The 25,185-nt window shown below is 45.0% G+C and overlaps 1 protein-coding gene across 1 annotated transcript in view; it reads right to left on the bottom strand.

Moving 5' to 3' along the window:
• LOC145341215 (mannan-binding lectin serine protease 1-like) overlaps positions 1-25,185 on the bottom strand; it is a 153,438-nt gene that overhangs the window by 45,325 nt on the left and 82,928 nt on the right. Inside the window, exons 7-8 of the mRNA XM_080186136.1 lie at positions 5,317-5,435; positions 78-156 (exon numbers count right to left, since the gene is read on the bottom strand). Of these exons, the coding sequence (XP_080042262.1) occupies positions 78-156; positions 5,317-5,435 (198 nt within the window). The remainder of the gene's footprint in view (positions 1-77; positions 157-5,316; positions 5,436-25,185) is intronic.

Raw genomic sequence — 25,185 nt, 5'->3', positions numbered from 1 at the left:
GATTATTTTAGTTGCTTCGCATTTTTATGTCCCTGTGTTAAGTTGTTTTTGGCAAATCCTGCACAGTCATGTCTTACCTTTACATGTAGGAATGCTACTACTCCAGTTTCCCGATTTCTGGCATTCGATTTGATAGGCTTCCACCTCGTCACCAGCCTGAAAATCAGCCAATATTGTGTCAGGGACAGTCTGTCAATGCCGAGTATGAAAATCTATACCATAAACAGGAGGCTCTCAGATCTGAAAAGAAAGACTTGCATCCAAATTGCACTTTTCAGAGTCACTGGGTATCGCAAATCATTTTACAGCAAATTTAGTACAAAAGTTGAGATGTGTATTCACTGGCGCGCAGTGGGAATGTGAAGCCAAACTGCACAAAGAAAGATCCCACAAACAAGGATATGATCATCAACAGATAATCTTTCTTTGATATTATGGAAGAACATAAAAACTTGGAGGAGAAGGTCATTCAGTCCATTGAGCCTGCCTTGGGTGTGCTTGAATGAAGAATGCAAAGAGTTGAGGTACACACAGCAAACAATTAGGAAGGCAAATGGCTTTTATCACAAGGGGGTTGGTGTAGAGGAATATGGAAATCTTCTGACAAATGTACAGCATTTTGATGAGACCACATCTGGAGTGCAGATTTGGTCTCCACATTTAAAAATTGAATTGGTAAAAGTAAAGTTTATTTATTACTCACAAGTAGGCTTACATTAACACTGCAATGAAATTCCCCGAGTCGCTACTGTCCAGCGCCTTTTTGGGTCAATGCACCAAACCAACATGTCTTTCGGACTATGGGAGGAAACCAGAGCACCCAGAGGAAACCCACGCAGACTCAGGTAGAACATGCAAACTCCACACAGATAGTGATCGAAGCTGGGAATCAATCCCGGATCCCTGACGATGTGAGGCAGCAGTGCTAACCATTGTGCCATGTCGCCGCAGTACAGCGACGGTTCACTAGATTGGTCCTGAGATGAGGGGGTTGTCCTCTGATGAAAGGTTGAATAAATTAGGTCCCTGTTCTCGGGATATTTCTTGTTAGTTTACTCTCATTAAAAAAATTCCCTTTACTTTTTTCACTCATTCTTTTCTATTTTCTAAAATGTTCCTATCATCAAGCCTAACAACATTCTTAATTCTACACCTTTTCTTTCAATTTGATACTAACTTGTTAACTTCCTTAGTTAGCTATAGTGTAGTTCTGTAGTCCCTCTTGTGTAGTTTTTCTTTTTCAATTGAATATATCTTTCCTGAGAATTAGGAACAATTTCCTTAAATATCTGTGCTGTGAAAATACTATTTTCCTCCTGAATTGATTTCCCCAGTTCACTTTAATCAATTCCATCATTAAACCTTTATAATCACTTTTAAAAATTATGTTTAAGACACGAGTTTCAGACCAAAGTTTCTCACCTTCAAACTTAATGTGGAATTCCATCATATTTTTATCACTCTTGTCAAGAGGATCCTTACTATGAGATCATAGGAGATCATCAGGGGAATTTCACAGTAACTTCATTGCAGTGTTAATGCAAGCCTTACTTGTGATTAAAAAATAAAGTTTAACTTTACATTAATTAATCATATCACATTACACATGAGATCCATAATAGTCTGTTCCATGGTTGGTTCCACACTATTATTGTATAAAACTGTATAAAATACACTCTATAAACTTGTCTTCAGGGAGACAGTGGCACAGTCATATTGTCACTGAACTAGTAATCCAGAGATCCAGGGTAATAAGAACGTAAGAAATAGGAGCAGGAGTAGGCAATCTAGCCCTTCGAGCCTGCCCCGCCATTCAATGAGATCATGGCTGATCTGAAGTGGATCAGTTCCACTTTCCCACTTTCTCCCCATAACCCTTAATTCCCTTGTCTGTCAAAAACCTATTGACCCGTTACTTAAATATATTTAGCGAGGTAGCCTCCACCACTTCAACGGGCAGAAAATTCCAGAGATTCACCACCCTTTGAGTGAAGAAGTTCCTCCTCAACTCCGATCTAAACTGCGCCCCCCTTATCTTGAGGCTGTGCCCTCTAGTCCTGCTATCCTTTCTAAGCGGGAAGAATCTCTCTACCTCTACCCTATCCATCCCTTTCATTATCTTATACGTCTCTATACGATCCCCCCTCATCCTTCTAAACTCCAATGAGTACAGACCCAGTCTATTTAGTCTCTCTTCGTAGTCCAATCCCCTCATCTCCCGTATCAGCCTAGTGAACCTCCTCTGCACTCCCTCCAAGGCCAAAATATCCTCGCGCAAGTGCGGTGACCAAAACTGCACACAGTACTCCAGCTGCAGCCTCACCAGTACCCTGTACAGTTGCAGCAAGACCTCCCTGCTTTTATATTCTATCCCCCTCGCTATAAAGGCCAACATTCCATTCGCCTTCTTGATCACCTGCTGCACCTGCAGACTGGGTTTTTGTGATTCGCGCACAAGGACCCCCAGGTCCCTCTGCACCGTAGCATGCTGCAGCTTTTCGCCCTTTAAATAGTAATCCCTCCTACTATCATTTCTGCCAAAGTGGATAATCTCACACTTGCTAACATTGTACTCCATCTGCCAGGTCCTCGCCCACTCGCTCAGCCTATCCAGATCCCTCTGCAGACTTTCCACACCCTCCACGCAATTTGCTTTTCCACTCATCTTCGTGTCATCAGCAAATTTTGTCACCCTACACTCAGCCCCCTCCTCCAGATCATCTGTATAAATGGTAAATAGCAGAGGCCCCAGCACCGATCCCTGCGGCACTCCATTAGTCGCTAGCCACCAATCAGAATAGCACCCATTGATACCAATGTTCTGGGAACCTGGGTTCAAATCCCACCAGGGCAGATGGTGAGATTTGAATGTCATAAAAATCAGGAATTAAAAATTAAATAGAACATAGAACATAGAACACTACAGCACAAATAGGCCCTTCGGCCCACAAGTTGCGCCGATCACATCACCTACCAACCTACAGACCTATCTGTAACCCTCAATCTCATTAAACCCCATATACTCATCCAGAAGTCTTTTAAAAGACCCCAGCGAGTTCGCCTCCACCACCACTGACGGCAGCCGATTCCATTCACTCACCACCCTCTGAGTGAAAAACTTACCCCTAACATCACTTCTGAACCTCCCTCCCCGCACCTTAAATCTGTGTCCTCTCGTAGCGACCATTTCAAACCGGGGAAATAGCCTCTGAGAGTCCACCCTATCTATTCCTCTCAACATTTTGTAAACTTCTATCAGGTCGCCTCTCAACCTTCGTCTCTCCAGGGAAAAGAGTCCCAGCTCTCTCAACCTAACTTCATAAGGCATGCCTCCCAGTCCAGGCAACATCCTTGTAAATCTCCTCTGCAACCACAAAACCATTGTCAATAGTTGTAAAAACCCATCTGGTTCACTAATGTTCTTTAAGGAAGGAAATCTGCTGTCCTTACCTGGTCTGGCCTACATGTAACTCCAGACCCACTCTAAAATGGCAGGGCAAGCCACTCAGTTCAAAGGCAATCAGAGACGAGCAGTAAATGCTGGTCTTGCCAGCAATGCCCATATCTACTGGGAAAAAAAGCCTTTAATCTACATGAAAATTAAAGTTACCCACTTCAGTACCACTTCAACTCTCTTCTGACAAGTTCCCATTAATAATTGATGCATACTCTGTCCTACAGTGCAGCTTTCACTAAGGTGACCACTTTGTTCTTTCTTACCTCCACCAATCCTTATTATACATGCTTCTTTTTTGAACAATGATCATTTCTCACCACTGTCCTGATCTCATCCTTCATTAACTGAGCTATGCCACCACCTTTCCTTTCTGCATAACTTCTAAAATGTCAGATATCCTTCAATATTCACTTCATCATCTTGGTCAACTTGTAACCATGTTTTCTGGTGCACACTTCACTCTCTGCACCCTGTAACTTCTTGTCACACACGGATTATCATTATCCAAATTGTTATTGCTTTTAGCTTCCATATTTTCCCTTACCTGATCCATCCCTTCTCACTATTTAAACTACGTTGATACAGAGTAAAGCTCTGTCCCCCATCAAACACTCCCAGGACAGGTACAGCACGGGGTTAGATACGGAGAAAAGCTCCCTCTATACTGTCCCCATCAAACACTCCCAGTTCAGGTACAGCATGGGGTTAGATACAGAATAAAGCTCTCTCTACGCTGTCCCCATCAAACACTCCCAGTTCAGGTACAGCACGGGGTTAGATACAGAGTAAAGCTCTCTCTACACTGTCCCCCATCAAACACTCCCAGGACAGGTACAGCACGGGGTTAGATACAGAGTAAAGCTCTCTCTACACTGTCCCCCATCAAACGGTCCCAGGACAGGTACAGCACGGGGTTAGATACAGAGTAAAGCTCCCTCTACACTGTCCCCCATCAAACACTCCCAGGACAGGTACAGCACGGGGTTAGATACAGAGTAAAGCTCCCACTACACTGTCCCCCCATCAAACGGTCCCAGGACAGGTACAGCACGGGGTTAGATACAGAGTAAAGCTCCCTCTACGCTGTCCCCATCAAACACTCCCAGGACAGGTACAGCACGGGGTTAGATACAGAGTAAAGCTTTCTCTACTCTGTCCCCCATCAAACACTCCCAGGACAGGTACAGCACGGGGTTAGATACAGAGTAAAGCTTCCTCTACACTGTCCCCCATCAAACACTCCCAGGACAGGTACAGCACGGGTTAGATACAGAGTAAAGCTCCCTCTACGCTGTCCCCATCAAACACTCCCAGGACAGGTACAGCACGGGGTTAGAGACAGAGTAAAGCTCCCTCTACGCTGTCCCCCATCAAACAGTCCCAGGACAGGTACAGCACGGGGTTAGATACAGAGTAAAGCTCCCTCTACACTGTCTCCATCAAACACTCCCATTGATTTGGATTATGAAGAGCCGTGGTCCTTGCACATGCACTGTCCAGATACTGCACTAACTAATCAGTTCCAGAGCAGTGAGATGTACATAAGTAGCAGGGGAATAAACTCCCACCCTTTCTAGATGCTAATAGAAACATAAAATATAGGTACAGAAGTAGGCCATTCAGCCCTTTGAGCATGCACCACCATTCAATATAGTCATGTGCCAACTATCATGGGGAGAGGCTGATTCGAAATAGGCTGGCCCCTAATTTAATCATTACAGCCAAGTCAGGGTCAACACATTTCATTAAACTGCCTTTTGAAATTATGCTTAAGATATGAAAGTGTAAGATTATGACCACAAACTTGTTGACTGACAGAGAATGTATTCAATTGGTTTCAGAGTGTTGATGGAAAATACCTTTACAAATTTAAATCCAGTGTTGCATCTGATCTGGACTTGATCTTTGAAAGAATATTGGTCTTGGACAGGTTCAATTGTGCCATTGGCAGGAGGATGAACGATAGGACAAGGAGTTCCTGAAAAAAACACAACATATACATTAATATATGAAAATATATTAATGTATTAATATTTAAAATATAATATTTTAATATTCTAATTGGTAGAGACACTGCCATGGAGATTGTGGGCATAAATTGGAGTCCACTTGCTCACCAACCAGCCCTCTTGTCTCATGCAATATAAATTGTTGTTCCGTTCATAATTTGGTTCTCGTGTGAATTGCTCTGATGAGCGCAAGATGAAAAACTTCAACAACGTGAGTTTTTAATTGAAGGAGTTCCTCATCTCAGTGCTAAATTCTCAGCTCTGCTTCCTGAATCTGTACAAATGCCTCAGTTTATAAATTCTGCAACCAGCAAAAATGATCCCTCAGTGTTTACCGCTACGAAGCCCCTTCAATGTGACAGCTGCTCGTTCTTCTGAACTGGAAAGATATGGGTCTAGAAATCAGGAGAAGACTACGATACAATTAAAGAAATTAGTATAGGCAGAGAGGAGGTTTTATGTGGTCTGGGAGGCTTAAAAGTCAATAATCGACTTTTATCGATAATTTGATAAGAAAGGAAGCAGGGATAATCCAGCAATTTACCCCAGTCCAATGCCGGCATCTCCACATCGTGGTTATAGAAGACAGAGAGTAGCGGTGGAAGGGTGTTTTTCAGATTGGAGATCTGTAGCTAGTGGTGTTCCGCAGGGATCAGTGCTGGGATCCCTGTTGTTTGTAATGTATATAAAAGATCTGGAGGAAAATGTGGGGGGTCGGATTAATAAAATGGTGCCGGGGATTGCCAGAGGATACAACAGGATTTAGATTGGAGACTTGGACACAGAAATGGCAGAAGGAGTTTAATCCAGATAAATGTGAGGTGATGCATTTTGGAGGATCAGATTTAGGTGTGAATTATACTATAAATTGCAGAATCCTTAGGAACATTAACATACAGAGGGATCTGGGCGTGCAGGTCCACAGTTCCCTAGAAGTAGCAACACAGATGGCCAAGGTGATTAAGAAGACATATGGCATTCTTGCCTTCATCAGCTGGGGCATCGAGTACAAGAGTTGGGAAATGATGTTGCAGGTATATAAAACCTTGGTTAGGTTGCATTTGGAGTATTGCGTGCAGTTCTGGTCACCACCCTATCAGAAGGACATGGAAGCTTTGGAGAGAGCGCGAAGAAGGTTCACCAGCATGTTGTTTGATCTTGAGGGTGTTGGCTACGAGGAGAGATTGAATAAACTGGGATTGTTTTCACTGGAAACCGGAGGCTGAGGGAGACCTGATAGAGGTCTACAGAATTGTGAGAGGCACAGACAGGGTGGATAGTCAGAGGCTTTTTGCTAAGATGGAAGAGTCAATTACAAGGGGACACAGGTTCAAGGGGAGAGGGGGAAAGTTTAAGGGCGATGTGCTAAGGAAGTTTTTCACTCAGAGAGTGGTGGGTGCCTGGAACGTACTGCCAGAGGAGGTGGTGGAAGCAGGCACATTAGCAACATTTAAGAGGCATTTGGATGGGTACATGAATAGGGAGGGAATAGAGGGATATAGACCGAGTAAGGTTTTTTATTAGTTTTGTTAGGATATCATGTTTGGCACAGGCTTGGAGGGCTGAAGGCCTGTTCCTGTGCTGTACTTTTCTTTGTAAGAAAGGAGGAAGGAGTAAATCACCAAACTATAGGCTAGTCAGTCTAACCTCAGTGATGGGGAAACTATTGGAAGCAATTCTGAGAAACAGAATGAATCTGCACTTGGAGAGGCAGAGATTAATCAAGAACAGTCCGCATAGAATTGAAAAGGGGAGGTCAAGGCTGACCAACTTGATTGAATGTTTCAAAGAGGTGACCAGGTGTGTAGATGGGAGCAATGATTTGATGTGGTCTCCTTGGACTTCAGCAAGGCTTTTAATAAAGTCCCACATGGGAATTTGACAGCAAAGGTAAGAACCCATGGGATCCAAGGAAATTTGGCAAACTGGATCCAGAATTGGTTCAGTGGCAGGAAGCAGAAGGTGATCGTCGGGGGGGATGTTTGACTGGAAGATCCCAGTGCAGTCTCGCAGGGATTAGTGATGGGCCTTGCTGTTTGTGGTTTGTAGCAAAGATTTAGACTTGAATGTAGGAGGGTTGATCGGTATGTTGGTAAATAGTGAGGTGGATAGCCTTAGATTGCAGGATACGTAGATGGGCTGGTCAATAGCAAATGGAATTCAATCTGGGTAAGTCTGAGGTGATGCATTTGGGCAGGACAAACAAGCCAATACATGATGAATGGCAGGACCCTGGGAAGCATCAAAGATCAGAGGAGTCTTGGTGTGCATGTGCACAGGGCCCTTGAGGTACTGGATAGATGGATAAATTGGTTAAGCAATACAAAGAAAAGATGTGCTGACCTTGGAAAGGATCCAGAGGAGGTTCACAAGAATGATCCCTGGAATGAAGAGCTTGTCGTATGAGGAACAGTTGAGGACTCTGGGTCTGTACTCGTTGGAGTTGAAATGGATGAGGTCGGGGGGGGGGATGGTGTAGGTGGAATCCTATTGAAACTTACAGGATACTGCGAGGCCTGGTTTGAGTGGACATGGAGAGGATGTTTCCATTAGTCGGAAGAACTAGAACCAGAGGGCACAACCTCAGGCTAAAGGAATGATCCTTTAAAACAGGGATGAGGAGGAATTTCTTCAGGCAGGGAGTGGGGAATCTGTGGAAGTCTTTGCCACAGAAGGCTGTGGAGGCCAGGTCATTGAGTGTCTTTAAGACAGACATAGATAGGTTCTTGATTAATAAGGGGATCAGGGGTTATGGGGAAAAGGCAGGAGAATGGGGATAAGAAAAAAATCAGCCATGATTGAATGGTGGAGCAGACTCGATAGGCTGAATGGCCTAGTTCTGCTCCTATGTCTTATGGTTAAGAAGGCAAGTAATTTACTTGCCTTTATTAACTGATGCATAGAGATTCAGAGCAGGGAAGTTATGCTGGAACTATATAACAAGTTGGTTAGGCCACAACTAGATTATTGTATATAGTTCTGGAATCCACACTAAAGGAGCTATATGATAGCACTGGAAACAGTGCAGAGGAGATTATAGGAAGGGTTTATGAAAACAAACTTTATTTAACAACACAGTTTAACTATGACAAATTAATTAAATTAACATTTAACATATCACTGCTTAAACATAACAAGATACAAATTTTAACTGCTCATTTGTCCCTTTGAGTTCTAATTCAATCACTATTCCTCTTAAAGATTTAAAGGGATGGCACAGTGGTTAGCATTGCTGCCTCACAGCATCAGGGACCCGGGTTCGATCCCTGGCTTGGGTCACTGTCTGTGTGGAGTTTGCACTTTCTCCCTGTATCTGCTTGGGTTTCCTCCGGGTGCTCCGGTTTCCTCCCACAGCCTGAAAGATGTGCGGGTTAGGATGCATTTACTTGAACAGGTGTCAGAGTGTGGTGACTAGGGGAATTTCACAGTAAGTTCAATGTAATGTAAACCTTACTTGTGATTAATAAATACACTTTATTTTATATTTAAATCCCCTCTTCAAACTGTTTGCAAAACACAGGCATTCTGGCTGTAACTTCGGTTCCCAGCCCTGGAGCTCTCTGAGAGGCCTTTTCAGAGAGAGAGAGCCACTTCTTTTAAAGCTCCAGTCAGCAACTACCTTTGTTTTTCAAATGAAACTGAAACAGTACCTCCCATTTTTTATTATTCAGTCTTGGTTCATGGGGGTCATTGGCTGGCCAGCGTTTACAAACAAGGAATAACAACAAAGGAAGAACAGCACAACACAGGAACAGGCTCTCCAGCCCTCCAAACCTGCACCAATCATGTTTACCTATCTAAGCCAATGGCTTATATCCCTCTATTCCCCATTTGTTCATATGAGTATCAAGTCTTAAAGTGGCTAACGTAACTGCCACAATCACCTCACTTGGTAGTGCATTCATCCACTCTCCTTGTAAAAAACTTCCCCCCACACATCTCCACCATCCAAAGCTTTTCCGCCTTATCTTGAACTTGCATCCCCTTGTAATTGTCATTTCTGCCCGGGGAAAAAGCTTCCAACTGTTCACCCAATTGATACCCCTCACAATTTTATAAAGTTCTATCAGGTTTCCCCTCAGCCTCTGTCTTTCCAGGGAGAACAATCCCAGTTTACTTAATCTCTCCTCGTAGCTAATACCCTCCATACCAGGCAACATGCTGGTTATCCTTTTCTGTACTCCCTCCAAAGCCTCCATGTCCCTCTGGTAGTGTGGCGACCAGAACTGGACACAGTACTCCAAATATGGCCTAACCAATGTTCTATACATAATTTGCCAACTTTTGTACTCGATGCCCCTTCTGATGAAGGCAAGCATGCCATCTGCTTTCTTCACCACCTTTTCCACTGTGCTGCTACTTCCGTGAACCTGTACTTTCTGTGTATGTCTATGCTCTGGATTATTCTGCCATTTATTTTATAGCTCCCACCTGAATTGGATCTATCAAAATGCATCACCTCGCATTTGTCCGGATTAAATTCCATCTGCCATTTCTCTGCCCAATGTTCCAGTCCATCTATATCCTGCTGTATTCTCTGACAATGTTCATCACTATCAGCAACACTGCAAATCTATCATCTGCAAACTTGCTAATCAGACCAGCTACGTTTTCTTCCAAGTCATTTCTATATATTACAAACAGCAGAGTTCCCGGCACTGATTCCTGTGGAACACCACTAGTCACAGATCTCCATTCAGAAAAACACCCTCTCTGTTCTATGGCCAAACTAGGTCTGAATCCATCTAGCTAGTTCACCCTTGATCCCGTGAGATTTACTCTTTTGACCATTTATTGCCCATTCCTACTTGCCTCTTGAGAAGGTCGTGGTGAGCTGCCTTCTTCAATCGCTGCAGTCCATGTGCTGTGGGTTGACCCATAATGCTGTTAGGGAGGGAATTCCAAGATTTTGACCCAGTGACTGCGAAGGAATGATGATATATTTCCAAGTCAGGATGGTGCTTGGCTTGGAGGGGAACTTGCAGGTGGTGGTGTTCCCAGGTATCTGTTTCCCCTGTCCATTAACAACATGATTCTGTATACCTAGTCTAAAATCCCAGGAGAACCTATATAAACAAAAGGTCCATTCACTCTGTTCGGGAACAGATCAGAAATTCCAAAAAGTTAGCCTAGACTTCAACTTTTTTGGGCATTAATATGAGCACAATAGTTGTTTTGCTCCAGATGTGAATCTGCTGACCCATTAGAAAATAGAACAGTACAGCACAGTACAGGCCCTTCAGCCCTCAATGTTGTGCCAAGCTATGTCTAATCCCAAGATCAAGCTATCCCACTCCCTATATTTCTGGTGTGCTCCATGTGCCTAAAGTGTCCGACTCCACTATCACAGCAGGCAGTCTATTCCACACCCCAACCACTCTCTGAGTGAAGAATCTACCTCGGACATCCTTCCTATATCTCCCACCATGAACCTTATAGTTATGCCCCCTATTACAGATATCAGAGGGACGTATTTCACACAGAGGGTGGTGGGGGCCTGGAATGCACTGCCAAGCAGGGTGGTACAGGTGAACACGCTGGGATCGTTTAAGACTTATCTGGATAGCCACATGAACAGACTGGGAATGGAGGGATACAAATGAATGGTCTAGTTGGAAGCATGAGCGGCGCAGGCTGGGAGGGCTGAAGGGCCTGTTTCCTGTCCTGTACTGTTCTTTGTTCTTAGTAACAGCTACATCCACCCGAGGAAATAGTCTCTGCACGACCACTGTATCGATCCCTCTCATCATCTTATAAACCTCTATTAAGTTGCCTCTCATCCTCCTCCACTTTAACGAGAAAAGCCCCAGCTCCCTCAACCTTTCCTGATAAGATCTACCCTCCAAACCAGGCAGCATCCTGGTAAATCTCCTCTGCACTCTCTCCAATGCTTCCACATCCTTCTTATAGTGAGATGACCAGAACTAAACACAATATTCCAAATGTGGTCTCACCAAGGTCCTGTACAGTTGCAGCATAACCCCATGGCCCTTAAACTCAAACCCCCTGTTAATAAACACTAACACATTATAAGCCTTCTTCACGGCTCTATCCACTTGAGTGGCAACCTTCAGAGATCTGTGGATATGAACCCCAAGATCTCTCTGTTCCTCCACATTCCTCAGAACCCTGCCGTTGACCCTGTAATCTGCATTCAAGTTTGTCCTGCCAAAATGAATCACCTCGCACTTATCAGGGTTAAAATCCATCTGTCACTTTTCGGCCCAGCTCTGCATCCTATCAATGTCTCTTTGCAGCCTGCAAGAGCCCTCCACCTCATTCACTACTCCACCATTCTTGGTGTCGTCAGTAAATTTACGAACCCACCCTTCAGCCCCCTCTTCCAAGTCATTGATAAAAATCACAAATAGCAGAGGGCCCAGCACTGACCCCTGTGGTACACCGCTGGTAACTGGCCTCCAGTCTGAAAATTGTCCCTCTACCGCCACCCTCTGTCTTCTATGAGATATGATGTGGAGATGCCAGCGTTGCACTGGGGTAAACACAGTAAAAAGTCTCATAACGCCATGTTAAAGTCCAACCAGTTTATTTGATAATAAGCCCACAAGCTTTCGGAAACACTTCCACACACCTGACGAAGGAACAGTGTTTCCGAAAGCTTGTGGGTTTATTATTAAATAAACTGGTTGGACTTTAACCTGCTGTTGTGAGACTTTTTTCTATGAGACGGCCAGTTACTTATCCAATCGACCAAATTTCCTTCTATCCCACACATCGTTATCTTCTTCATCAGCCTACCATGGGGACCCTTATCAAATGCCTTACTAAAATCCATGTATACAATATCAACTGTTCTACCTTCATCTACATGCTTAGTTACCTCTTCAAAGAATTCAATCAAATTTGTGAGGCAGGACTTACCCTTCATGAAACCATGCTGACTATCCCGGATTAAGCTGCATCTTTCCAAATGGTCATAAATCCTGTCTCTCAGGATCCTTTCCATTAACTTACCAAACACCGAAGACTAACTGGCCTATAATTACCAGGGTTATTCCTATTTCCTTTCTTGAACAGAGGAACAACATTTGCCACTTTTTTTTCTGCCAGCCCTGCCCCCTACAACAACAACAACACCTGCTCCCTTAGGAAGTTTCTATTGAGACAAACTTCATTTAACAACACAGTTAAAATATAACACGTGGCCACACAAGTAGATGGGGTGGTAAAGAAAACATATGACATGATTGCCTTTATTGTTCGGACATTGAATACAAGAGTCAGGATGTCATGTTGCAGCTTTATAAAACTTTGGTTAGGCTGCACTGACAATATTGCGTTTAATTCAGGTCACCACATTACAGGAAGGATATGGAGGCTTTGGAGAGGCTGCAGAAGAGATTTAGCAGGATGTTGCCTGAATTAGAGGGTAAGGAGAGGCTGGACGAACTAAGGTTGTTTTCTCTGGAACAGCAGTGGCTGAGAGGAGACCTGAATAGAAACCTGTAAAATTAGGAGAGGCACAGGTAGGGTTGATAGTCAGAATTTTTTCCCTGAATTGAAATGTCTAATACTAGACAGCACGCACTGAAGGTGAGGGAAAGTTCAAAGGAGGTGTGAGGGGCAGGTTTCTTACACAGAGAGTGGAAGGTATCTGGAACATGCTGCCAAGGGTGGTGGTGGAGGCAGATACGATAGGGAGGTTTAAGGGAATTTTAGATAAGTACAGGAATATGCAAGGAACAGAGCGATATGGAACAAGGGCAGGCAGAAGGGATTGGTTTAATTCGGTGTTCGGCACAACATCGTGGGTCGAAGGGCCTTTTCCTAATCTGGACTCTTCTATGTTCTATTGATTTTTTTTCTGCCTTTCCTCAGCCTCCAATCGGTGACTTTTACTTTGTCACAGAGGAAGAAGCTGAATGAATGCTACAGAGTCGAGAAAGCAATAGAGAGAGAGAGAGAATTACAGATAAAACTGAAGACCAAAACCACAGTAATCTCATCGGTTGGTTGGGAAGTAAAGACTTTTCTTAAGGTATGTTAGTGCATGGAATGTGTATCCTGCAAGCTGTGGGAAATCATTCAGGCACAAAGTGCCCTTAATGCCACATCAGTGGGAAGTGAAATCAGCTACAGGAGCCTGAACTCCAGGTTGGGGTATGCAAGGGCAGCGGGAGTCACTGTGGTGCATCTACAATGTTGAAGATTACATGAATAGCATGCTTAAAGGTGGTCACATTGAAGCTAAGAACTACACAGGCAGAGAGGAAATGGGTAACTACCAGAGTATCTCAGAGAAATAGGCAGGTAATGCAGGAAACCCCAAGGCTATCTCACTCGCCAATCACTTTTTCATTTTGCATACTGGTGAGTGAGATGGTTTCTCTGGTATCTGTGACTAGAGAAAAGCTCACGGCACCACAGGTAGCTCAGCTGTGCAGGAGGAGGGGAAAGAATGGAATTGCTACGGTGACTGGGAATTCCATAGTTAGGAGAATAGACAGCCATTTCTGCGAATATAGACTGAATTCAGGATGGTATGTTGCCTCCCTGGTACTGTGGTCAAGGATGTCACAGAGCGGCCGCAGAGCATTAAACAAGAGGGGGGTGAAAAGCCAGTGGTCTCCACGTTGGGACTAAATGAGAGGTAGAAGAAGTGGATGAAGTCCTGCAATCAGAGTTTGCCGAATGAGGAAGCGAATTAAAAAAGCAGGAGCTCAAGGGCAATAACCTCAGGATTATTCCCAATGCCACACACTATTGAATATAAGAACATAAGAACATTACAACATAAAAACTAGGAGCAGGAGGAGGCCATCTGGCCCCTCGAGCCATTCAGTAAGATCAGATCATGGCTGATCTTTTTGTGGACTCAGCTCCACTTACCCACCCGCTCACCATAACCCTTAATTACTGTTCAAAAATGTATCTATCCTTGCCTTAAAAACATTCAGTGAGGGAGCCTCAACTGCTTCACTGGGCAGGGAATTCCACAGATTCACAACCCTTTGCGTGAAGAAGTTCCTCCTCAACTCAGTCCTAAATCTGCTCCCCCTTATTTTGAGGCTATGCCCCCTAGTTCTAGTTTCACCCACCAGTGGAAACAACTTCCCTGCTTCTATCTTATCTATTCCCTTCATAATCTTATATATTTCTATACGATCTCCCCTCATTTGTCTGAATCCCAGTGAGTATAGCCCCAGTCTACTCAGTCTCTCCTCAGAAGCCAACCCCCTCAACTCCGGAATCAACCTAGTGAATCTCCTCTGCACCCCCTCCAGTGCCAGTATATCCTTTCTCAAGTAAGGAGACCAAAACTGTACACAGTACTCCAGGTGTGGCCTCACCAGCACCTTATACAGCTGCAACATAACCTCACTGTTTTTAAACTCCATCCCTCTAGCAATGAAGGACAACATTCCATTTGCCTTCTTAATTACCTGCTGCAACTGCAAACCAACTCCTTGAGATTCCTGCACAAGGACACCCAGGTCCCTCTGCACAGCAGCATGCTGCAATTTTTTACCATTTAAATAATGATCCATTTTGCTGTTATTCCTACCAAAATGGATGACCTCACATTTACCAACATTGTACTCCATCTGCCAGACTCTCACCTACTCACTTAGACTATCTATATCCCTTTGCAGACTTTCAGAGTCCTCTGCACACTTTGCTGTTCCACCCATCTTCGTGTCAACTGTGAATTTTGATACATGACACTTCGTCCCCAACTCCAAATCTTCTGTGTAAATCGTAAACCATTGCGGTCCCAACACTGATCCCAACCAGATCGTCATCCAGAAAAACATCCATTTACCTCCACTCTGCTTTTTATTAGTTAACCAATCCTCTATCCATGCTAATACATTACTAGTAACACTGTGCACCTTTATCTTATGTAACAGTCTTCGCTGTGGCACCTTGTCAAATGCCTTCTGGAAATCCAGATATACCACATCCACAGGTTTCCCATTGTCCACTGCATATGTAATGTTCTCAAAGAATTCCATCAAATTAGTCAAACATGACCTACATAAGAACATAACAACATAAGAAATAGGAGCAGGAGTAGGCCATCTAGCCCTTCGAGCCTGCCCCGCCATTCAACAAGATCATGGCTGATCTGAAGTGGATCAGTTCCACTTTCCCGCTTTCTCCCCATAACCCTTAATTCCCCTGTCTGTCAGAAACCTATCTAACCGTGACTTAAATATATTTGGCGAGGTAGCCTCCACCACTTCAATGGGCAGGGAATTCCAGAGACTCACCACCCTTTCAGTGAAGAAGTTCCTCCTCAACTCTGTTCTAAACTGCCCCCGCCTTATTTTGAAGCTGTGCCCCCTAGTTCGGCTATCCTTTCTAAGCGGGAAGAATCTCTGTACCTCTACCCTATCCATCCCCTTCATTATCTTATATGTCTCTATGAGATCCTCCCTCAGCCTTCTAAACTCCAACGAGTACAGACCCAGTCTATTCAATCTCTCCTCATAGTTCAACCCCCTCATCTCTGGTATCAGCCTAGTGAACCTTCTCTGCACTCCCTCCAAGGCCAATATATCCTTCCGCAAGTGCGGCGACCAAAACTGCACACAGTACTCAAGCTGCGGCCTCACCAGTACCCTGTACAGTTGCAGCAAGACCTCCCTGCTTTTATATTCTATCCCCCTCGCTATAAAGGCCAGCATCCCATTCACCTTCTTGATCACCTGCTGCACCTGCAGACTGGGTTTTTGTGATTCGTGCACAAGGACCCCCAGGTCCCTCTGCACTGTAGCATGCTGCAGCTTTTCGCCTTTGAAATAATAATCACTCCTACTATTATTACCTGCCTTTCATGAACCCAGGTTGTGTCTTACCAATGGAACAATTTATATCCAGATGTCTTGCTATTTCTTCCTTGATGATAGATTCAAATATTTTCCCTACTACAGAAGTTAAGCTAACCAGCCTATAGTTACATTAGAACATAAGAAATAGGAGCAGGAGTAGGCCATCTAGCCCTTCGAGCCTGCCCCGCCATTCAATAAGATCATGGCTGATCTGTCGCGGCTCAGTTCCACTTTCCCGCCCTCTCCCCATAACCCTTAATCCCCTCTCTTATCAAAAATCCATCAACCCGCGTCTTAAAAATATTTAGCGAGGCAGCCTCCACCACTTCAGCGGGCAGAGAATACCAGAGATTCACAACCCTTTAAGTGAAGAAGTTCCTCCTCAACTCCGTTCTAAACCGCCCCCCTTTTATCTTGAGGCTGTGCCCCCTAGTCCTACTGTCTTTTTTGAGCAGGAAGAGTCTCTCCACCTCTATCCTATCCATCCCATTCATCATCTTATACGTCTCAATGAGATCTCCCCTCATTCTTCTAAACTCTAACGAGTACAAGCCTAGTTTATTCAGCCTCTCCTCATAGCTCAACCCCCTCAACTCCGGTATCAGCCTAGTAAACCTCCTCTGCACTCCCTCCAAGGCCAAAATATCTTTGCGCAGGTGCGGCGCCCAAAACTGCACACAGTACTCCAGCTGCGGCCTCACCAGTGCCCTCTACAGCTGCAGCAAGACCTCCCTACTTTTATATTCAATCCCCCTCGCTATGAAGGCCAGCATTCCATTCGCCTTCCTGACCACCTGCTGCACCTGCAAGCTGGGTTTTTGCGACTCATGCACAAGGACCCCAAGGTCCCTCTGCACCGTCGCCTGCTGCAGTTTTTCGCCCCGTAAGTAATAGTCCTTCCTACCATTCTTCCTACCAAAGTGGACCACCTCACACTTGCCAACATTAAATTCCATTTGCCATTTCCTGGCCCATTCGCCCAGCCTATCTAGATCCTTCTGCAGACTCTCCACACCCTCCGCACAATTTGCCGTTCCCCCAATCTTGGTGTCATCAGCAAATTTCGACACCCTACACTCGGTTCCCTCCTCCAGATCATCTATATAAATGGTAAAAAGCTGAGGCCCCAGCACCGATCCCTGGGGCACTCCACTAGTCACCATCCGCCAATCCGAATAGCACCCGTTGACCCCCACTCTCTGCCTCCTATTTGACAACCAGTCCTCTATCCACGCTAACACCCTACCCCCAACTCCATGTCCCTCGACCTTCTGCAATAACCTCTTGTGAGGTACTTTGTCAAACGCCTTCTGAAAATCTAGAAAGACCACATCCACCGGCTCTCCTCTATCCACTGCCCCAGACACATCCTCATAGAACTCCAGTAAATTTGTCAGACACGACTTCCCTTTAATGAAACCGTGCTGCGTCTGCTCTATCAAGCAATTCCCTTCAAGATGCCTTGCAATTTCCTCCTTAATGACAGATTCTAACATTTTACCTACCACAGACGTTAAACTAACCGGCCGATAATTACCCGCCTTTTGCCTGGCACCCTTCTTAAACAATGGCGTAACATTAGCCATTTTCCAATCATCCGGCACTTCCCCGGAATCCAGCGACGTCTGGAAAATAACCACCAAGGCATCCACTATCACCTCCGCCATTTCTTTCAGAACCCTCGGATGCATTCCATCCGGTCCTGGGGACTTGTCCACAATCAGCCCCTCCAGTCTGTCGAGCACCGCCTCTCTAGTAACAGTAATGTCATTAAGACCCTCCAGTCCTACCACCTTTCCATCTCTAACACCCGGCAAATTATTCACGTCCTCCTCCGTGAAGACAGAAACAAAAAAGTTATTCAATACCTTAGCCATATCCCCATCCCCTATCACTAGGTCCCCTTTCTCATCCTCTAAAGGACCAACGTTCACCCTAGCCAGCCTCTTCCTTTTTATATATTTATAAAAACTCTTGCTATCCTTTTTTATATTAAGCGCAAGCCCAGCTTCATAGTTTCTCCTACCCTTCTTTATCAACTTCTTTGTCAATCTTTGTTGACATTTAAACCTCTCCCAATCCTCTTCTCGCCCACTACTCTTAGCTACTTTAAATTCCTCCGCTTTTAATTTAACACTTTCCTTCACCTCCTTCGTTATCCACAGCTTATTACCTCTCCTCCTACTATCCTTTTTGACCATCGGAATAAATTTCTGCTGAGCACCAAGAAAGATCTCCTTAAAGATCCTCCACTGCTACCTGCCTTTTGTCTACCTTTTTTAAACAGTGGTGTTAAGAACATAAGAAATAGGAGCAGGAGTAGGCCATCTAGCCCTTCGAGCCTGCCCCGCCATTCAATAAGATCATGGCTGATCTGTCGTGGCTCAGTTCCACATTCCCGCCCTCTCCCCATAACCCTTAATCCCCTCTCTTATCAAAAACCCATCAACCCGCGTCTTAAAAATATTTAGCGAGGTAGCCTCCACCACTTCAACGGGCAGAGAATTCCAGAGATTCACCACCCTTTGAGTGAAGAAGTTCCTCCTCAACTCCGTTCAAAACCGCCCCCCCTTTATCTTGAGGCTGTGCCCCCTAGTCCTACTATCCTTTCTGAGCGGCAAGAGCCTCTCCACCTCTATCCTATCCATCCCATTCATCATCTTATACGTCTCAATGAGATCTCCCCTCATTCTTCTAAACTCTAACGAGTACAAGCCTAATTTATTCAGCCTCTCCTCATAGCTCAACCCCCTCAACTCCGGTATCAGCCTAGTAAACCTCCTCTGCACTCCCTCCAAGGCCAAAATATCCTTGCGTAAGTACGGCGCCCAAAACTGCACACAGTACTCCAGCTGCGGCCTCTCCAATGCCCTATACAGCTGCAGCAAGACCTCCCTACTTTTATATTCAATCCCCTTCGCTATGAAGGCCAGCATCCCATTCGCCTTCCTGACCACCTGCTGCACCTGCAAGCTGGGTTTTTGCGACTCATGCACAAGGACCCCAAGGTCCCTCTGCACCGTCGCCTGCTGCAGTTTTTCGCCCCGTAAGTAATAATCCTTCCTACCATTATTCCTACCAAAGTGGACCACCTCGCACTTGCCAACATTAAATTCCATTTGCCAGTTCCTGGCCCATTCGCCCAGCCTATCTAGAGACTTCTGTTGACTCTCCACACCCTCCGCACAATTTGCCGTTCCACCAATCTTGGTGTCATCAGCAAATTTCGACACCCTGCACTTGGTTCCCTCCTCCAGATCATCTATATAAATGGTAAATAGCTGAGGCCCCAGCACCGACCCCTGGGGCACTCCACTCGTCACCATCCGCCAATCCGAATAGCACCCATTGACCCCCACTCTCTGCCTCCTATTTGACAACCAATCCTCTATCCACGCTAACACCCTACCCCCAACTCCATGTCCCTCGACCTTCTGCAATAACCTCTTGTGAGGTACCTTGTCAAACGCCTTCTGAAAATCAAGAAAGACCACATCCACCGGCTCTCCTCTATCCACTGCCCTAGACACATCCTCATAGAACTCCAGTAAATTTGTCAGACACGACTTCCCTTTAACGAAACCGTGCTGCGTCTGCTCTATCAAGCAATTCCTCTCAAGATGCCTCGCTATTTCCTCCTTGATGACGGATTCTAACATTTTACCTACAACAGACGTTAAACTAACCAGCCTATAATCCCCTGCCTTTTGCCTGGCAGCCTTCTTAAACAACGGTGTAACATTAGCCGCTTTCCAATCTTCCGGCACTTCCCCGGAATCCAGCGACGTCTGGAAAATAACCACCAAGGCATCCACTATCACCTCCGCCATTTCTTTCAGAACCCTCGGATACATTCCATCCAGTCCTGGCGACTTGTCCACAATCAGCCCCTCCAGTCTGTCGAGCACCGCCTCTCTCGTAACAGTAATGTTATTAAGACCCTCCAGTCCTACCACCTTTCCATCTCTAACACCAGGCAAATTATTCACGTCCTTCTCCGTGAAGACAGAAACAAATAAGTTATTCAGGACCTCAGCCATATCCCCATCCCTACCACTAAGTCCCCCTTCTCATCCTCTAAAGGACCAACGTTCACCCTAGCCAGCCTCTTCCTTTTTATATATTTATAAAAACTCTTGCTATCCTTTTTTATATTAAGCGCTAGCCCAGCTTCATAGTTTCTCCTACCCTTCTTTATCAACTTCTTTGTCAATCTTTGTTGACATTTAAACCTCTCCCAATCCTCTTCTCGCCCACTACTCTTAGCTACTCTAAACGCCTCCGCTTTTAATTTAACACTTTCCTTCACCTCCTTCGTTATCCACGGCTTATTACCTCTCCTCCTACTGTCCTTTTTGACCATCGGAATAAATTTCCGCTGAGCATCAAGAAAGATCTCCTTAAAGATTCTCCACTGCTCCTCAGCAGACCTACCTTCCAACGCGCTCCCCCAGTCCACATTCGCCAATTCTTCTCTCATCCTACCATACTCCCCTCTGTTCAAACAAAGGACGCGCGTCCGGGAACCCACTTTCTCCTCCTCCATCTGCACCAGAAACTCCACCATACAATGTTTTCCAACCTGCGGGAACCATCCCAGAACCAGCAAATTTTGGTGAATTACTACTAGTGCATTTGCTATTTCTCTCACCATCTTTTAGTACCCTGGGAGTGCATTGCATCAGGACCAGGAGACTTGTCTACCTTTAGCCCCATTAACTTGCCCAACACTACCTCTTTCATGATAATGATAGTTTCTAGGCTCTCACCTGCCAGAGCCTTCCTGTCATCAGTTTTTGGCATGTTATTTGTGTCTTCCACTGTGAAGACCGACACAAAATACTTGTTCAATTCAGCAGCCATTTTCTCATTTCCAGTTATTACATCCCCCTTCTCATCCTCTGAAGGACCAATGTTTACTTTCGCCACTCTTTTTCAATTTATATTTTTGTAGAAACTTTTGCTATCTGTTTTTATATCCTGAGCTAATTTACTCTCATAATCCATCTTACTTTTCTTTATAGCTTTTTTCGTGGCTTTCTGCTGACCCTTAAAGGTTTTCCAATCTTCTAGGTTCCCACTAATCTTTGCCACTTTGTATGCATTTTTTTTCAATTTCATATTCTCCTTTATTTCCTTAAATAACCATGGCAGATTATCTCTTTTTCCACAGTCTTTATCACTGGTATATACTTTTGCTGAGCACTGTGAAAGATCGCTTTGAAAGTCCTCCACTGTTCCTCAATTGTCCCACCATAAAGGTTTTGCTCCCAGTCTACCTGAGCCAACCCTTCCCTCATCCCTTTGGAGTCTCCTTTGTTTAAGCACAAGACACTGGTATTGGATTTTACCTTCCCACACTCCACCTGTATTTTAAATTCAACCATTTCAGGTGACCAAAGAGGTGGATAAGGGTAAAGCAGTTGACGTGGTGTATATGGATTTTAGCAAAGCATTTGATAAGATTCCCCATGGTAGGCTGCTGCAGAAAATGCAGATGCATAGGATTGAGGGTGATTTAGCAGTTTGGATCAGGAATTGGCTCGCTGATAGAAGACAGAGGGTGGTGGTTGATGGTAAATATTCAACCTGGAGTGCAGTTACTAGTGGTGTACATCAGGGATCTGTTTTGGGGCCACTGCTGTTTGTCATTTTTATAAATGACCTAGATGAGGGTGTAGAAGGATGGATTAGTAAATTTGCTGATGACACCAAAGTCGGAGGAGTTGTAGACAGTGAGGATGGATGTTACAGTTTGTAGAGGGACATAGATAAGCTGCAGAGCTGGGCTGAGGGCAGCAAATGGAGTTTAATGCAGAAAAGTGTGAGGTGATTCACTTTGCAAGGAGTAACAGGATTACAGAATATAAGGTTAATGAAAGGACTCTTGATAGTGTCGACGAGCAGAGGGATCTCGGTGTACATGTGCATAGCTCCCTGAAAGTTGGCACTAAGGTTGTTAAGAAGGCGTACGGTGTGTTAGCTTTTATTGGTAGAGGGATTGAATTTCGGAGCTGTGAGGTCATGTTGCAACTGTACAAAATTCTGGTGCGGCCGCACTTGGAGTATTGCGTACAGTTCTGGTCACCGCATTATAAGAAAGATGTGGAAGCATTGGAAAGGGTGCAGAGGAGGTTTACGAGGATGTTGCCTGGTATGGTGGGAAGGTCTTATGAGGAAAGGCTGAGGGACTTGAGGTTATTTTCATTGGAGAGAAGAAGGTTACGAGGTGACCTGATTGAGGCATACAAGATGATCAAAGGATTGGATAGGGTGGACAGTGAGAGCCTTTTTCCTCAGATGGTGATGGCTAACACGAGGGGACATAGCTTTAAATTAAGGGGTGGTAATTATAGGACGGATGTCAGAGGTAGGTTCTTTACTCAGAGGGTAGTAAGGGCGTGGAATTCCCTGCCTGCAGCAGTTGTGGACTCACCAACTTTAAGGGCATTCAAATGGTCGGTGGATAGGCATATGGATAACATTGGAATAGTTTAGGTTTGAGGAACATTAGATTGGTTCCACTGGTCGGCGCAACATCGAGGGCTGAAGGGCCTGTACTGCGCTGTCATGTTCTATGTTCTATGTTCTAACATGCCCTTTCACTTTCAGGGATCTGTGAACAAACACGCCAAGGTCCTTTTGTTCCACAGAACTTCCTAGTGTCTTCGCAATCATTGAGTACTTCTTAGTCAAATTACTCCTTCCAAAGTGTATCACCTCACACTTTTCAGGTTAATTTCCATCTGCCTCTTATCTGTCCATTTGACCAGTCCGTCTATATCTTCTTTTAGCCCTAGACACTCCACCTCACTGTTAACCACCTGTCCAATCTTTGTGTTATCCGCAAACTTATTATACTACCCTCCCACATAGTCATCAATGTCATTTATATAAATGACAAATAAGAGAGGGCCCAACACAGATCCCTGTAAGCCACTGGCCATTGGCTCCCAGTCACTAAAGCAACCTTGTGGGCAGCATGGTGGCACAGCGGTTAGCACTGCTGCCTTGAGGCACCAGGGACCCAAGTTCGATTCCCAGCTCGGGTCACTGTGTAGAGTTTGCACATTCTCCCTGATCTGTATGGGTTTCCTCCCATAGTCCAAAGATGTGCGGGTTAGGTGGATTGGCAATGTTAAATTGCCCCTTAGTGTCACGGGGACTAGCTAGGGTAAATGCATGGGGTTATGGGGATAGGGCCGGGTGGGGTTGTGATCGGTGCAAACTCGATGGACCAAATGGCCTCCTTCTGCACTGTAAGGATTCTATGATTCCATGATTCATCATCCTCTGTCTCCTATATCCAAGCCAATTTTGAATCCACTTCACTAAGTTACTCTGTATCCTCTGTAGATTTACCTTCTTTACAAGTCTCCCTTGTGGGACCTTGTCCAAGGCTTGCTGAAATCCATATAATCGACTGTACTACCTTCGCCTACACACGTGGTCACCTCTTCAAACAATTCAATCATAAGAACATAAGAACATAAGAAATAGGAGCAGGAGTAGGCCATCTGGCCCTTCGAGCCTGCCCCGCCATTCAATAAGATCATGGCTGATCTGTCGTGGCTCAGTTCCACTTTCCGGCCCTCTCCCCATAACCCTTAATCCCCTCTCTTATCAAAAACCCATCAACCCGCTTCTTGAAAATATTTAGCGAGGCAGCCTCCACCACTTCAATGGGTAGAGAATTCCAGAGATTCACCACCCTTTGAGTGAAGAAGTTCCTCCTCAACTCTGTTCTAAAACGCCCCCCCAATCAAATTTGTTAGGTATTCTCTCCCTCTGATGAAACCATGCTGACTATCTCTGATCAAGCTTTGTCTCCAAGTGGAGATCAATTCTCTCCTGTAGACGTTTCTTCAATAGTTTTTCTGTCACTGATGTGAGACTCATCTCTACAAACCTTCTTAAAGAGCAGAACCACATTAGTTGTTCTCCAGCTCCCCTGTGGCCACACAGAAATTTAATATTTAGGTCACAGTCCCCGCAATTTCCTTGCCTCGCACAGCAGCCTAAGGCACATTCATCTGGACCTGAAGATTTATCCACTTTTAAGGCTGCCCACTCCTCCAATATCTTGTCCTTCCCTACGTCAATTTACTCAACCCTAACTCAAGTTTCTCATAGTCTCCCTGAATTCCATCGGATCATCCTCATTCTCTTGGGTCCCCAACGGTTCCCCCACAATTAGCTTACCAACTAATGCTTTCTCATTGCACAATACCCAGTCTAAGATGGCCTGTTCCCTTGTTGGTTCCCTAACATTTTGTCCAGACAACCATTCTGTAAACACTCCAGAAATTCCTCCTCTATCACAGAATCATAGAATCCTTATGGTGCAGAAAGAGGCAATTTGGCCCATCAAGTCTGCACCGACCACAATCCCTCCCAGGCTCAACCCCATGACCCCACTTATTTACCCTACTAACCCTCTGACACTAAGGGACAACTTAGAACATAAGAACATAATAATAGCATAGCCAATCAATCTAACCCACACATCTTTGGACTGCAGGAGGAAACCGGAGCACCTGGAGGAAACCCACATAGACATTCAGCATAGAACACAGCACAGTACAGGCCCTTCGGCCCTCAATGTTGTGCCGAGCTACGTCCAATCCCAAGATCAAGCTATCCCACTCCCTATCATACTAGTGTGCTCCATGTGCCTATCCAAAAACGACTTGAAAGTTCCTAAAGTGTCCGACTCCACTATCACAGCAGGCAGTGCATTCCACACCCCAACCACTCTCTGAGTAAAGAATCTACTTCGGACACCCCTCCTGTATCTCCCACCATGAACCTTATAGTTATGCCCCCCTAGTAACAGCTACATCCACCCGAGGAAATAGTCTCTGCACATCCATTCTATCGATCCCTCTCATCATCTTATAAACCTCTATTAAGTCACCTCTCA

This window comes from Carcharhinus amblyrhynchos, chromosome 3 (genome assembly GCF_965287045.1).
Source record: "Carcharhinus amblyrhynchos chromosome 3, sCarAmb.v2.hapA, whole genome shotgun sequence".
Taxonomy (NCBI): Eukaryota; Metazoa; Chordata; class Chondrichthyes; order Carcharhiniformes; family Carcharhinidae; genus Carcharhinus; species Carcharhinus amblyrhynchos.
Note: the sequence above shows the minus strand (reverse complement) of the source record. Positions and strands in the feature narration are given on the sequence as shown.